At 43.8% G+C, this 15,727-nt stretch overlaps 1 protein-coding gene across 2 annotated transcripts in view; it reads left to right on the top strand.

Annotated features, from left to right (window-relative positions):
- The window catches only part of LOC124596469 (26S proteasome non-ATPase regulatory subunit 1), a 357,823-nt gene that overhangs the window by 17,140 nt on the left and 324,956 nt on the right, over positions 1-15,727 (top strand). For both annotated transcript variants that reach the window (XM_047135609.1, XM_047135608.1), the window contains exons 4-6: positions 789-982; positions 3,997-4,209; positions 5,877-6,089. In XM_047135609.1, the coding sequence (XP_046991565.1) occupies positions 789-982; positions 3,997-4,209; positions 5,877-6,089 (620 nt within the window). The remainder of the gene's footprint in view (positions 1-788; positions 983-3,996; positions 4,210-5,876; positions 6,090-15,727) is intronic.

The following is a 15,727-nucleotide window of genomic DNA, read 5'->3' as shown; positions in this document are numbered from 1 at the left end:
AGGAATTAATGCCACTGCAACACACGTGTGATAACACTGATCTGGCACCATATGGATTGCTGCAAGAAACAAACTGTGATATTCTGTCAGTGCAACTATGAAATATATGCAAGAATAGAGGATGACCTTATTACAAATGAAGTGCAAACTGAAGACTAAATTGCAAATTAAATGAAGAATGTGGGTCACAGTGATCATGACGTGAGCTGAGGAGGAGGAGAAAGAAAGAAAGAAAGTGCTGATCCTACTGTGCGTGGCACTTGAGTAGCCATTAAGATTATAAACATGTTCTATGAAGATAGGGGAGGGAGCAGTGAAATTGCGAATAAAATAATGAATACAGAATGTTATTTAGAAAGTATGTATTGGGCAAATGGACAACAGAGTAAAATGACTGTCATTCCTAAGTTAAGAAGTTTGGTGAGTACTAGATACACCGCTATGTATACTGTATGCATGTAAGCTTAAGAGTGAAACCTGTATGCAAACTAAAATAAGGCTAAATAAATTTGTTCTTTTCCATTTTCCACCACAATAGACTGACAATACGAATCTCTGTTACAACACTCGTTTATAACAACATAATTTTCAAGATCCTTTGAATGTTGTTGTATCTGGGTTCCGTTGTATTATAAATTCACTGTTTTGTAAAAGCAAAAGAAAATTCCTGCATTTACTTAATGAAGTTAATCTTGATATGTTAATGCAATGTTTTTGCTGCTTCTAATGCTGCATTGTTGCTAGATTCTCTGAGATTATTCTTACGCATTTGCATTTTTTGGTTGCAGCAAAATGTATTGATTTCTACACACAGCAGCGTACAGCAAACGCTGAAGATGCGAAGAAGATTGATCACCGTTTGGAAGCTATTGTAAATAGAATGTTCCAGCGCTGTCTTGATGATGGGCAATATCGCCAGGCTCTTGGTCTAGCACTGGAAACTCGTCGGATGGATATCTTTGAAAGAGCCATTAAAGAATCTGTGAGAAAATTTTCATTCACTCTTATCATGGTCTACAAATTTTCACTTTGCCAGATATTCCTCTCTTTATATTTTCAGCTGATTTATGATTTAATGCTAAAATTTGCTTTCCTCTTCCATGTTAAATTTCATTTTGTGTGTGTGTGTGTGTGTGTGTGTGTGTGTGTGTGTGTGTGTTTGGGGAGAGGGGGGGGGGAGGACAGAATGAGTGTTAGTTCGTAAGTAATTTTCCAAATTTAATTGACTTTTTTGGGTGTTTCATTAGTTTAATTATGGACACACACTGATGAGCTGAAGCTTGCTTGTTCAGAGGTGTTTGGTACTAAATTGCTGAAATGGCACTAAATGGCTGGCCAGTGGCCTTCTTCAGGGGGCAAATTTCTTCTACTGCGAATAGCTAGATTTAAAGTAAAAAAAGAACTATCATGTAATTTCCAATGGCAAGAAACAGGGATAGGTTTGGGAAGGATGGGAAAGTCGGTTAGATCATCGGTTGAGAAGGACCCATCTATCTAATATACATTTGTAAACAATATACAGTCTATGGATTTCATCGAGATGTATACATTGATTAAATATACATTATATAAATACATGTACACAAGTAGCCACTCTTCATTTAAACACAAATACCTAAATACAGTTTTTACTCACCAAAGTGGGCGCTTATGATCCTAGTAGCGTTTGCTGCTTCTTCTGGCAGAAGGGTAGCAAACCATGTGTGAAAGGCAACAGGCAATTCCCATATTTCTAGATTTTGGGGAAGTATTTGACTCTAGTCTACAACAGAGAGATGGGTAAATCGTATTACATGTCCACCATGCCGTTGGTTATCATTGTAAAATAAATGAGTCTGAATCTGTCTCAGTATGGGCCAAAAGTGTTGACAATTGCAGCAAAATAAAACTAGTTGGTGATCTCACCCATTATTATAGAAATTAAATGAAGTGTTCCCTCTACCGACCCTTACCAATAGTACAGTGTCCTGTGTTCATCAGAGACAAGGGTACTGCTAGGAGGGCCGCAGGGAAGTGTGCTTATTCTCTATATACATAAATGGTCTGACAGCGAGAGCAGCACTCTGTGAATGTTTACTGATCATGCTGTGGTGTATGGGAAGTTGTTGTCTTTGAATCAGCCTAAGGATGCAAGATGGTGTAGACAAGATGTCTAGTTGGTGTGATGAATGGCAGATAGCTCGAAATGTAGGTAATGTAAGTTAATGTGGACAAGTAGGAAAAACAATGCCGTAATGTTGCAGTGTGGCATTAGTACTATGCTGTTTGACATTGTGATGTCTATTAAATATGCTGGTTTAATGTTGCAAAAAGATGTGAATTGAACTAGCATGTAAGAACTGCAGTAGAGAAGGCAAATGGCCAACTTTTGTTTGGTGGCAGAATTTTAACAAAGTGATGCTCATGTATAAAAGAGACTGCATACAGAACACTAGCGTGACCTATTCTTTTATACTGCTTGGGTATTCACGGCCACCACCAGGTTAGATTAAGCTAGATTTCTTACCAGTAGCTTCAATCAACACAAGAGTATTATGGAGATGATTTGGGAACTCAAATGGGGATCTCTGGAGGGGAGACTACACTCTTTTCACTAAACTCTATTGAAAAAAACTTTAGAGAACTGGAATTTGAAGCTGACTGCACAAAGATTCTGCTGCCACCAATGCATGTTTCACATAAGGACCATAAAGATAAGAGAAATTAGGGCTCATATGGTGGCATATGGACAGTCATTTTCCCCTCAATTTGAGAGTTAAATAGAAAATGAAATGACTGGTAGTGATAAAAGGTACCTTCCACCATGCACCATATGGTGGCTTGTGATGTATGTATGTAGATATAAGTACCACCCTCTCTTGGCACCCCAAAGGTTCCTCTCTTCCAGTGTCTCCTCCCGGCCCAGCCTGAAAAATATGATCAGACTGCCAGCCCTAAATTATATGCAACTTCAAGGCAGACACTGCTGCTTCATCCTCCTCCCTGCAGGCAAAGGCCTCATTTCTGTGGCACATTCTCTGAGGATGTAGCAGTAGGGCAGTTTCAGTCCTGACACCATGACATACAAAACTTTTCCTGATGACCCCATTCCCTTTTTTTACCTTGTACATCTCAATCATAATTTTTCATAGAATAGCTTTTAATGAGCAACATTATAGTAATAATGAAAAATATTTACTGTATTTGCTGCTGGCCCTTTTTTATGGTAAGAATTTGTGTTTATCCACTTTGAAGTTGGGTGCTATGAATACATACTCGGTGATTTCTCAGAATTAGAAAGTCATATATTTGCATACTGCTGTCTGAGTAATGTTTAAAAGTGGCATGTGATCTTACCATACCATTTTAGTTACAATGTTGTCTAGTACTTTTTATGTGAAACATAATTGACATACAATAAAATGTACTGCAGTTCTATTAAAAAAAAGGAACCAGTTATTTACATAACAATGAAATGAATTATGTGTTATGCTCTTTTGTCTTCTCTTTGTCCTTACATGTGGTCCTTCTCATCCTGCTGTTGGAGTGACCTACCATTCTTTTTTGACCTTCCCAAACTACCTGTCTCTCCTCCCTAAGGAGGAAACTTCTAGTTCAGAAAGTTGAGATAGTGTCACATACCATCTGCATAACCTTCTGAAAATAGGTACTTGGCAACAATTCTCCTTCATAATTTTATGGTTTGCTGAGGAACTCTTTACTCTTGATAAAAATGTGTGTTAATCATTTAATGGGTGGAATATCTCAGTGCTGCAACACACGAAATGCATTTCTGAGTATTGCAGTAATATCATGATGTAGAAGCATATACAGCCACTGGAGTTTGGATACCGCCTTTTGAAACTAGTAACTCTACTGTTACTTCACCACTCGAATAATTCACAAACAAATTTATAAATATCCATACGTGTCTGGCATAAAATTTTCCAGTTTATGTACAACTTGATATGCTATCACTAATCATTTTGGGAAAAAAAAATTATTTTATCTTTTCAGGATGACGTATTTGGAATGTTAACATACGCCTTCCAGGTGGCAATGAGCCTCATTCAGAACCGTGGATTCAGGAACACAGTTCTTAGGTCATTAGTTGATCTGTATAGGAATCTTGCCACTCCAGATTATGTTAACATGTGTCAGTGTCTCATCTTTCTTGACGACCCTTTGGCTGTAGCAGAGATTCTGGACAAACTTAGCAAGGATACAGAGGTAAGTGTTATGTATTATACAGTAAAAAGCTGTTACTTCAGCATATTTTGTTATATTCAAAGAAAGGAAATGTATGAATTGGCACTATTAGTGAGGCTTAGTTTATATATCTTGGACAACATGCAGGATGGTAAATGTTGTGCCAGCCTTCTCTGAAGATGTAACAGTAAGAACTCGGTGTCAGTGTTCGCACTGTAACAGTTGGACGAGTTTGAGGAAGCTCTGTATGGCTGATTACCATACCTGCTCTTCTGTTCTGTACCTGATTGAGGAGCTAAATTCTTGGGATATCCAGCAGCTCAAGGGAAACTTGTTGAAATTAAGTAATCTTAATTTAAATGTCAGGGCATTCATTTTCATTCTGAATTGTGTGTTGTTTATTTCTTATAATACCAGTAGTGCCTCTGATACACACCTCAGTTGCTTGTGCTCTGTTCTTATCTTTCTTTCTTCGTTATGATCCATTTTTCACATCTAAACTCCAGAATGATGGATAGCTGATTTAGTTTAGATTAGATTTACTTTCATTCCAATTGATCCGTAGTGAGGAGGTCCTCCAGGATGTGGAACGTGTCAGGAAAACAACAATACATGACAAATATTTACAACTAAAACAAATAAGCTAATGTACCATTCCACAGGTCCCAAGTGGAATGATCGTCATTTTTTAATAAACACTATATGAAAGTAATTTTACAAATACTAATGCACTGAATTTACAATAAAGTTTTTTATTTATTTATAACGTAATAAACATGTAATACAACTACTGTAGGAATGTTTGCCAACATTCCACGTGGGAAAAATATTTCTAAAACCAAGAATGATGTGACTTACCAAACGAAATCGCTGGCAGGTCGATAGACACACAAACATACAAACACAATTCAAGCTTTCGCAACAAACTGTTGCCTCATCAGGAAAGAGGGAAGGAGAGGGAAAGACGAAAGGATGTGGGTTTTAAGGGAGAGGGTAAGGAGTCATTCCAATCCCGGGAGCGGAAAGACTTACCTTAGGGGGAAAGAAGGACGGGTATACACTTGCGCGCGCGCGCACACACACTCATCCATCCGCACATACACAGACACAAGCAGACATTTGTAAATATGTCAAATATGGCCTTTACAAATGTCTGCTTGTGTCTATGTATGTGCGGATGGATATGTGTATGTGTGTGTGTGTGTGTGTGTGTGTGTGTGTGTGTGTGTGTGTGCGCGTGTGCGTGCGTGTGCGTGTTTGAGTGTATACTTGTCCTTTTTTCCCCCTAAGGTAAGTCTTTCCGCTCCCGGGATTGGAATGACTCCTTATCCTCTCCCTTAAAACCCACATCCTTTCGTCTTTCCCTCTCCTTCCCTCTTTCCTGATGAAGCAACCATTGGCTGTGAAAGCTAGAATTTTGTGTGTGTGTATGTATGTATGTGTTTGTTTGTGTTTCTATCGACCCGCCAGCGCTTTCGTGTGGTAAGTCACATCATCTTTGTTTTTAAATATATTTTTCCCGCGTGGAATGTTTCCCTCTATTATATTCATATCATTAGTATGGCATGAAATTATAGATTTTAGACTTAGTTGTTGGTTGTTAAGAACACACGATTTTCTTCATTTGGTTATGAGTGACTTATTACCCATCTGCAAAGTACATTTTTTTAAGATTTCTCTTCCCACAGGACAGTGCACTGATGGCATGCCAGATCGCCTTTGACCTGTATGAGAGTGCAACTCAGCAGTTTCTCGGCAGAGTCCTCCAGGCATTAAGAGCCACAGCTCCCATACCAACTGGTACAAGTGACACCGTGGAGAAAAAGACTGATACTTCAGAGACCACCACTGCTTCTGCTGGTGAACAAGAAATAAAAACAGAACGCAAACTTGAAAATCTGGTATGTATCCCTCAGCCTCACAAATTATCGAAATTCTGCCATTTTCAAACTGAGGTGTCAGTTATCAGAAAAAATCACGAACTGAGCATTACTGTTGCGGTTATTGTTCTTGTAGTGATTGTCTGCCTTTATCTTCCTGAACCCTGTTCAGAATTAACAAATGTTTGTACATATCATGCAGCTGATAGTAATGAAGGGTTGTGCAGTACAATATTGTTTTTGGGTAGGTAAAAAATCTACTCATGAAGTGACTACAGAACATGCACATAAAAGGAGGCCAGAATTGTGCAAGCCTTTGGAGCCAGTGGCTCCTTTTTCCGGAAGAAGGGTTCAAGGGAAACGAAGAGGGGTGAAGGAAAAGGACTGGCCAGGTCTAGGAAAATAGGTAGATTTCAAAAGTCACCCGGAACCGTGGGTCAGTGGAGACTCTGAGGGATGGTATTAGAAGGAAAGACTGATTCGATGGGACAGCACTAGGTGCGATTTAAAAACATGAGAGTTTAAAGATGGAACACAGGGTGTTACTGCCAAAACATTGTGCAAGAGTCAATAAGAGTGAAAAGCTAAGTGCATTGTACTTAAGAGGTGGGAGGGGGATGACAAAAAATAGAAAGCAAGAAAATTGAAGATGTAGAAAACTGAAACAGAGTGAAGAATGAAGTAGCTATTGTGATGAAATCCTGAGATCGAAGAAATTGTCATAAATTAAGGGCAGGTGGGTGGCGAGAAACAAGGACATATGTAGTGGTAGTTCCCACCTGCGGAGGTCTGAGGGGGGGCTCTGGGGAAAGAATCCAGATGGCACATGTGGTGAAACAGGCACAGAGTTCACAACTGTCATGTTGTAGAGCATGTTTTTGAAACATGATGTTGTTTGTTGGCAATATACACCATCTGCCAGTCACAACAGTACTGGCAGAAGTAAAGCTGTGAGGACGGGGCGTGAGTTGTGCTTGGGTAGCTCAGTTGGTAGAGCACTTGCCTGCGAAAGGCAAAGGTCCTGAGTTCGAGTCTCGGTCCGGCACAGAGTTTTAATCTGCCAGGAAGTTTCACAACAGTACAGTGTTCTCAACTTCTCATCTCTCCCCTCCTGAATTATCTATACTATCCAAGGGTCTCGCTTTCAGCCTTAAACCTGCATTTGATCATGCGTTGAACCCTGCCTCAAACAGTTCCGACTATGATCCAACTTGGTCCAGCACCCCTTACACCCCTTCCAAGAATTCCTCACATCCAGCATTGCTTCACAACCCTTCCTCAGGTCCCTACAACATGACCCAACCTGTTCTCTGCTGAACTCCAGACTCTGCGACCCCACCCCATGCGGACCCGGGGATTAGAATAGGCCCGAGGTCTTCCTGCCTGTCGTAACAAGTGACTAAAAGGGGTTCCACACATTTCGGCCTTTATGTGATGGTTTCGTGTAGGGCTTGACCTCCATCTTTCAAAATTTTCCCAAAGAGTGAGCCAATTGGGGAAGGGTACCTTACGTGGTGCATTGTGTCCATCATGCCTTGATATCTTCAGCCCACTTCCTCGTCATCACACTGCAGTCCACCTCATTCTCCATCTCTTGGACGAGGACACCTTCCTGGGTGCATTTTCCACCATGCGCTATGCAGTGTCGCTTTTTGCGCCGATGGTGACCATGTACTTCTTTGCACCTCACATCCAGCACAGTAGCCAGTCTGTTGTGGTGGGGCTGCCATGTACCCTGTTGGCTGTAGCCCCCTGACAATACGGGGATCGCTCTGCTGATGCCTGTGCCGTTAACTCCCCGCATATGCCATTGAGTAGATGCCAGTCATCCTGGGGCATTGGGACTTCCAGCAATGGTCATCCTGCCAGGAAGCCTTTGCTGCAGCTGGGTGGCACCGTGGGGAGGCCCCCTGGTCAGAGTGGATGGCATCAGGGCAGATGATGGATGATGAAGCGTACCACGTTATCACTTAATGGTGATCAAACACCAGTAGTCTCAAACCATTCCAAGGCTCAGTACAGTGCAAGAAAGTATGATCCTAAATCATTCCCATCCCTGGCCACACCATGGGAGGAATGCTAGGCAGTGAACCTTACTCACCCCAGTACCTTGTATGTTCGAGAACTGATGGGGACTCCTTTGTTTCGATGAAGCCAGTTTTTTGTACAGCATTTAGAGGAAAAGTATGGGGTGGTGGAGGGCTTGTCCAAAATGCGACGTGGGTCATTCTTAATAAAAACAGCATCCTCTGCCCAGCCACGGACTTTACTCACTTGGAACAAGTTGGGGGATGTTTCTGTTACCATCTCACCACATAAGAGCTTAAATATGGTCCAGGGTATTATCTTCCACAGGGACCTTCTTTTACAGTCTGACGACGAGCTGCACACCAGCTTAGAACGACGAGGTGTCCATTTCGTCCGGTGCACCCATCAGAGTCAGAGGGATAATCAGGTTGCCACCCGTGCCTCCATCTTGGCCTTCGAGGGTGACACCTTACCTGAGAAGATCAAGGTGGTGGTCTATCACTGTGATGTCAAGCCATATATCCCTCCCCAGATGCGGTGCTTCAAGTGCTGGAAGTTCAGCCAATGTCTTCATGCTGTACTTACAGCATCACATGTCGAGATTGTGGACGTCCATCACGTCTCAATACTCCGTCTGCCCTGCCTCCCATCAGTGTCAACTGCGGACTGCATCATTCACCTTGCTCGCCAGACTGCAGGATTTTACAGAAAGAGAGGAAACTCATGGAATACAAGACCCTGGACTGACTGATGTACACTGAGGCTAAGAGAAAATGCCAGAGCCTACATCCTGTGGCTATGACTTTCTCATATGCCGCCACTATGAGAGCAGTTCTGCGAATTCTAGTCAGCTCTCAGACCCAGAAGGCTACATCTGCCCCCTTCATGGTGGGGGGCACTTCCCACCTGTTGTTCCCGCACCATCTACCTTGGGAGCACCCCCTCCCCCCCCCAACCCCATCTATCGGGGACACCAGTTCCCACTTTTCGGCTGGAGAAGCGTAAGTCTTCTTCAGCTCCTCTCGCCAGGAAGGAGTCCCTTCAGTCACTCCCTTCCCAGGTTTCTGCTAATGGGAAAGATGACACCTGCCAGTGGCTGAAGTGCCCAAAAGCGGCTGGCCGTAGGGCTTCACGATCATCAGTCCTTGAGCCTGAATCAGTGAAGTCCTTCCAGCCAGAGAAACCCAAGGAGCAGTGAAAAAGTCCAAAAAGAGGACCCCCAAGACCAAGGAAATTGCGGTGGCACCCACACCAACGCTACCTACAAGCTCTGCGGCTGAGGATGGGGTGGAGATTTTGGCATCCGCTGAGGACCTATATTTCGCCAGATCCTCACACAATGGATATAGACTGCTCAGGCAATAAATCGGTAGCAGCAGGTGACCCTGAGGCGTAAACTGCCTCATTGAATGTTCCATGCCTTCCCAGTCTCACAATGTTACCCTCGAGTGGAATTGCGGCAGTTTTTCCACTGCCTGGCTGAGCTACAGCAACTGTTAAGCCTTACACCTGGTATCTGCATTGCCCTCCAGGAAACCTGGTTCCTTGCAATGCAAATCCCTATAAGGGATATTACAGGAACCGTAGCGACTATACTCGAGTGTCAGGTGGAGTTTCCATTTATGTCCTAGATTCAGTCTGTAGTGAACATGTGCCCCTTAAAACCCCTCTTGAAGCTGTGGCTGTCAGAATAAGGACAACACAGGAAATAACTGTCTGCAATGTATCTCTTCCTCCAGATGGTGCAATACTCCTGAAAGTATTAGCTGCACAGGTCACTGGTTGATCAACTCCCTAAACCTTTTGTACTTCTGGGAGATTTTAATGGCGATAACCCATTGTGGGGTCGTACCGTGCTTATTGGCTGAGGCAGAGATTTCAAAATGTTACCATTGCAATTCAACCTCTGCCTCTTAAATACTGGGGCCGCTGCACATTTCAGTGTGGCTCATGGTAGTTACTCGGCCATTGGTTTATCAACTTGCAGCCCAGGACTTCTCCCATGTAGCCACTGGGGAGCACATGACGACCTGTGTGGTAGTGACCAGTTCCCCATCTTCCTGTCACTGCCCCAGTGTCAGACACATTTGACGCCTACCGAGATGGGCATTGAACAAGGCAGACTGGGGAACTTTCATCTCTGCTGTCAAAGCTGAATCTCCCCCCACATGGTAACATCGATGTGATGGTTGAGCAGGTGACCAGCACAATTGTTTCTGTGGCAGAAAACACAATCCCTCTCTTCAGGGTGCCCGAGGCGTAAGGCAGCCCCTTGGTGGTTGCCGGAAGTCACTGAAGCAATTAAGGAGTGTCGGTGAGCTCTATGGCAGCATAAGCGGCACCCATCCCTGGAGCACCTCATAGCTTTAAATGGCTCTGTGCCCGTGTTCACTACCTTATCAAACAAAGGAGGAGTAGTGTTGGGAGAGATACGTCTCCACCATTGGGTGCCACATGTCATCTTTTCGGGTACCAGGCCCCAACAGCTGTCCCCGGTGTTACCATAAATGGCAGTTATGTACCGACGCAAACACGATTGCCGAGCACTTTGCTGAACACTTTGCTCGAGCCTCTGCATTGGAGAATTACCCCACAGCCTTTCGCAAACTCAAATGGTGCCTGGAAGGTAATGTCCTCTCGTTCACTATGTGCTGCAGTGAATCCTATAATGCCCCATTTACAGAGTGGGAGCTCCTCAGTGCTGTTGCACATTGCCCTGACACAGCTCCTGGGCCTGATCATATCCACAGCCAGATAATTAAACATCTCTCATCTGACTAGAAGTGACATCTTCTCGTCATCTTTAATCAGGTCTAGTGCAATGGTGTCTTTCCATCGTAATGGTGGGAGAACACCATCATTCCGGTGCTCAAACCCGGTAGGTATCAGCCCCTCAGCCTCACCAACGTTCTTTGTAAGCTGCTGGAACGTATGGTATGTTGGCGGTTGGGTTGGGTCCTGGAGTCGCGTGGTTTGTAGTGCTTGCTCCATGTCAGGGCAGCTTCTGCCAGGGTTGCTCTACCACTGATAATCTTGTGTCCATTGAGTCTGCCATCCGAACAGCCTTTTCCAGACGGAAACACCTAATTGCCATCTTTTTTGACTTACGTAAAGCATACAACACGACTTGGCGACATCATATCCTTACCACGTTGTATGAGTGGGGTCTCCGGGAACCACTCCCATTTTTATCCAAAATTTCCTGTCGCTCTGGCTCTGTATTGAGTGTGTCATGCACTTCTGTCGACATCGTACTGTTCATCTGGAACCCGCACTTTACCGTAATGACGATCCACTCACTGTAGTGGAGACATATCAGTTCCTAGGACTGGTTTACGATGCTCGGTTGATTTTTCTCTCTCATCTTCGTCAGCTAAAGCAGAAGTGCTGGCAGCACCTCAATGCCCTCCGTTGCCTGAGCAACACTAATTGAGGTCCAGATCACTGTATGCTACTGCAGCTCTACAGAGCCCTTGCCCAATTCTGAATTGACTATGGGAGTGCGGTTTATGGTTCGGCAGTGCCTTCAGCATTGCATTTACTTGACCCTGTGCACGACTGTGGGGTTCGATTAGTGACAGGAGATTTTAGAACGAGTCCAGTGACCAGCGTACTGGTGGAGGCTGGTGTCCCTCCACTGCAGATCAGACGTGCGCAACTGCTCACAAGTTATGCAGCACACATTAATAGTTCCCCTGAGCACCCGAATTACCGTCTCCCTTTCCTGCCCCCGGCAGTCCATCTCCCGAATCGGCGGCCCAGATTGGGGCTAACAATACCGGTTCGCGTGCAGTATCTTCTCTCTGAACTGGAGTCCTAGCCTTTACCACCTCTACTTGCAGTCCATTCACATACGCCTTCATGGTGTAAGTCTCGGCCACAGCTTCGTCTGGACCTTTTGCATGGCCCTAAGGACTCCATTAACCCCATCGCTCTCTACTCTCACTTCCTCTCGATTCTTGATGTGTTCCGGGGCTAAAAAAAAAAAAAAAAATATATATATTGGTTTACACTGACGGCTCAGTGTTGGATGGTCACGTAGGCTTTGCATATGTTCATGGAGGACACGTTGGGCAGCACTCCTTGCCAGTTGGCTGATGTGTTTTCACTGCACAGCTGGTGGCTGTATCTCGTGCTCTTGAGTACATCCACAAGCTATCAACCAATGATACCCTCGCCACCCTCTGGTAGCGTCCATTCAGAAGTTCGTCTATGCTCTGGAACAGTCCTGCCATTCCGTGGTGTTTGTGTGGACCCCAGGACACGTCGCAATCCCCGACAACAAACTTGCCGACAGGCTGGTTAAACAGGCGATGTGGAAACTGCTTCTGGAGATAGGCGTCTCTGGAAACTGCTTCTGGAGATTGGCATCCCCGTGATTGACCTGCAATCATTATTACGCTGCAAGGTTTATCAGATTTTGTAGGCGGAATGGCATAATCTCAATATGCGTGCCATTAAGGCCTCCATGTGGGCCTCTTGCAGGGAATCTGTGGTTCTGTGCCGGCTCCGCATTGGCCATACGTGGCTAAGACATAGCTACCTCCTCTGTCACGAGGACCCACCTTGGTGTCACTGTGGCTCACATATGACTGTTGTCCATATCTTGCTGGACTGTCCACTTTTAGCCCTTCTTCGTCGGACTTCTAACCTTCCCAGCACCCTACCTTCAGTGTTTGGTGACAATGCCTCAACAGCAGATTTAGTTTTACGTTTTATTCCTGATGGTTTTTTTTTATCATACCATCTAAGGGTGCACATGTAGCCTTCTCTCCAAGGTCGCCACCCTCTCTCCATTTTAACTTTGTTGCACTTTCTTTGCATTTGTTTGTTTTGGAGGTCATCTTTTCCCTACTTGTGTTCATCTTGCCTTGTTTTCTTGGGGTGGACATTTTAATGTGTTGCAGAGTGGCTGGTTCATCCTTTTTTTATCATTGTGATCAGCCAGCCTAAATCATCTGATCTATGGTTTTATTACCTTCTACTTTTCCTTGTGGTGTAAGTTTTCCCCCTTTTTTGTTCGTTCCATTCGTTTTGTTTTTAGGTGTGGTTCCCCATTCCTTTTTCCCCATTTATTTTCTCAAACGTACTTGGGTATTTTTGTACCTTGAGCCTTGTTTGCATCAGGAAAAAGCGACTGATGACCCTGTAGTTTAATCCCTTTATACCCCAAACCAACCAACCAACCAACCAACCAATCTGCATTCCCTGAAAGGTAATGACTCCATCATTATCCTCCCAGCAGACAAAGGATCTACCACTATGGTAGTTGATTGAAAGGAGTATGTTAGTGAAGGTCCATGCCAGCTGTCTGACACTTCTGTGTACAGCACCTGCCATCAAGTCCCATCCCTTTGATTCAAGCTGACCTGCAGTCCATCCATAAAACCTCAGGATCCTCACAAGGACTAACACCTCAGCCCATAGAACTTCTTACTCCACCCAAACCATGCTTCCCCAACTTTTACCTTCTTCCTAAGATCCACAGACTCAATCATCCTGGCTGTCCTATAGTTGCTGGCTTCAAAACACCCACCGAACATATATCTGCCTTAGTTGATCAGCACCTGCAATCATAGTACAGACTTCCCTACTGTATCAAAGACACCAACCATTTCTTAGATTGTCTGAAATCTGTACCCGTGCCACTCCCACCAAACACCTTGCTTGTCTCCATTGATGCCACCTCCCTCTAAACGAACATCACTACATATGTGGTCTGTCTGCTGCTGAACATTTTTTCAGTAAGTGCCCACCTAATTCAAAACTGATGATGTCTTTAACAAACTTTATGCTTACCAACTACTACTTCACCTTTGAGGGGCAGACATACAAACAGATCAGGGGTACAACCATGGGAACCAGGGTGGCTCCTTCCTATGCCAACCTTTTCATGGGTCACTTGGAGGGAGATTTCCTGGGATCCATAGGTCTTGAGCCCCTGGTTTGGTTTAGATACATTGATGACAGCTTTTCCATATGGACTCATGCCGACCTGATAAAATTCCTAAAATATCTGAATATCCCCCCCCCCCCTCCCCCCAGTTACATTTTGCCTGGTCCTGTACCAAATCCCGTGACATTTTTTTTTATGTTTGTTTTGTCCTCACCAAAGGCCAGCTACTCTCTCCTGTCGCGATTAAAGCTACTAACAACCAACAGTATTTACATTTTGACAGTTGCCCCTTCCATGCCAAACATTCCTTCCCATGCGACCTTGCATTTGTTCAGATGCAGACTCCTTACAGCAATACACTGCAATTCTCACCTCTGCCTTCACTGGATGTAATTACCCCACCAGCCTAGTTCAAAAGCAGGTTTCCAGGGCCATCACATCCAATCCAAAAAAACAACTTCGGGGCACACAAGTTGTCACTCAGTATTATCCTGGTCTGGAATATATTAATCAGCTACTTTGACAAGATTATGACTTCCTAAAATATGCCTGAAATGAGATACATTCTGTCTGATATTTTGCCCACCATACCTAGAATAGCATTCCGTCTCCCTCTCAATCTCAGCAATACCCTTGTCAGACCCTACGCTCCTTCTGCACCCATCTCCCTACCCTATGGCTCCTACCCCTCTGACCATACTTGTGAAAGACTTGCCCTCTGCACCTTCCTACCACCATCTACACCAGCCCTGTAAATGGCAAAACATATACTATCAAAAGGAGAGCCACCTGTGAAATGACATATCATATACCAGCTGTTCGGCCTTTTACACCTGCATGACTATTAGGATGAATGGGCATAGGCAACAATATCCTGTTGCAGAGCATGCTTTTCAATATGACAGTTGTGACCTCAGTGCTTGTTTCACCACATGCACCATCGGGATCTTCCCCCAGACAAGCAGTTTCTCAGAACTCCACAGGTGGGAACTACCACTATAACGTGTCCTTGGTTCTTGTCATCCATCTGGCCTTAATTTACATTAATTTATTCAGTCTCGGCATTTCTTTACAGTAACTACTCCTTTCTTCACTCTTGTTTTACTTTTCTACATTTTTAATTTTTTTACCTGTCTTTTTTTTTTGCTGTCCACCTCCCAACTCTGTTACGTACAATAGTCTTAGCTTTTCACTCTTACTAACTTGTACATGAAGTTTCAGCAGTAATTCCCTGTCTTCTACCATTAAGACCTCATATTTTCAGATCTCATCAGGTGCAGTCCCCAAGACTCAGTTTTTCCTTCTCATCCCATCCCTGAAGTCTGTCCTGTGTGACTTTTCTGAAGTCTACCCCTTTTCCTAGACCTCTCCAGTCTCTTTCTTTCACGTCTTCCTTCCCCTTCAACCCTTTTGCCAGAAGGAGCCACTGGCTCTGAAAGCATGTATAATTATAGCCTTCTTTTATGTGCATGTTCTGCAACCGCTTAGTGAGTAGATTTTTTATCTATACAATTACATTATATTTTTTTGTTGCATGTGAATCTTGAGTGGGAAAAAATAAGTGTCAGATCCTATCCTCTGCATAGTTGTGAAAGAATCTAATAGAGAAGTTTTTCTATTTTTCATATAAACAGGAGATTATTTAATTTAACATGCATGATGCTGATTTAAAACTCTCACTTCACATATTGTGGTAATATTTTCTTAAGATATACTTGAAATTTAATACAATACA

Source organism: Schistocerca americana, chromosome 2 (assembly GCF_021461395.2).
Source record: "Schistocerca americana isolate TAMUIC-IGC-003095 chromosome 2, iqSchAmer2.1, whole genome shotgun sequence".
NCBI classification, from domain to species: Eukaryota; Metazoa; Arthropoda; class Insecta; order Orthoptera; family Acrididae; genus Schistocerca; species Schistocerca americana.
Note: the sequence above shows the minus strand (reverse complement) of the source record. Positions and strands in the feature narration are given on the sequence as shown.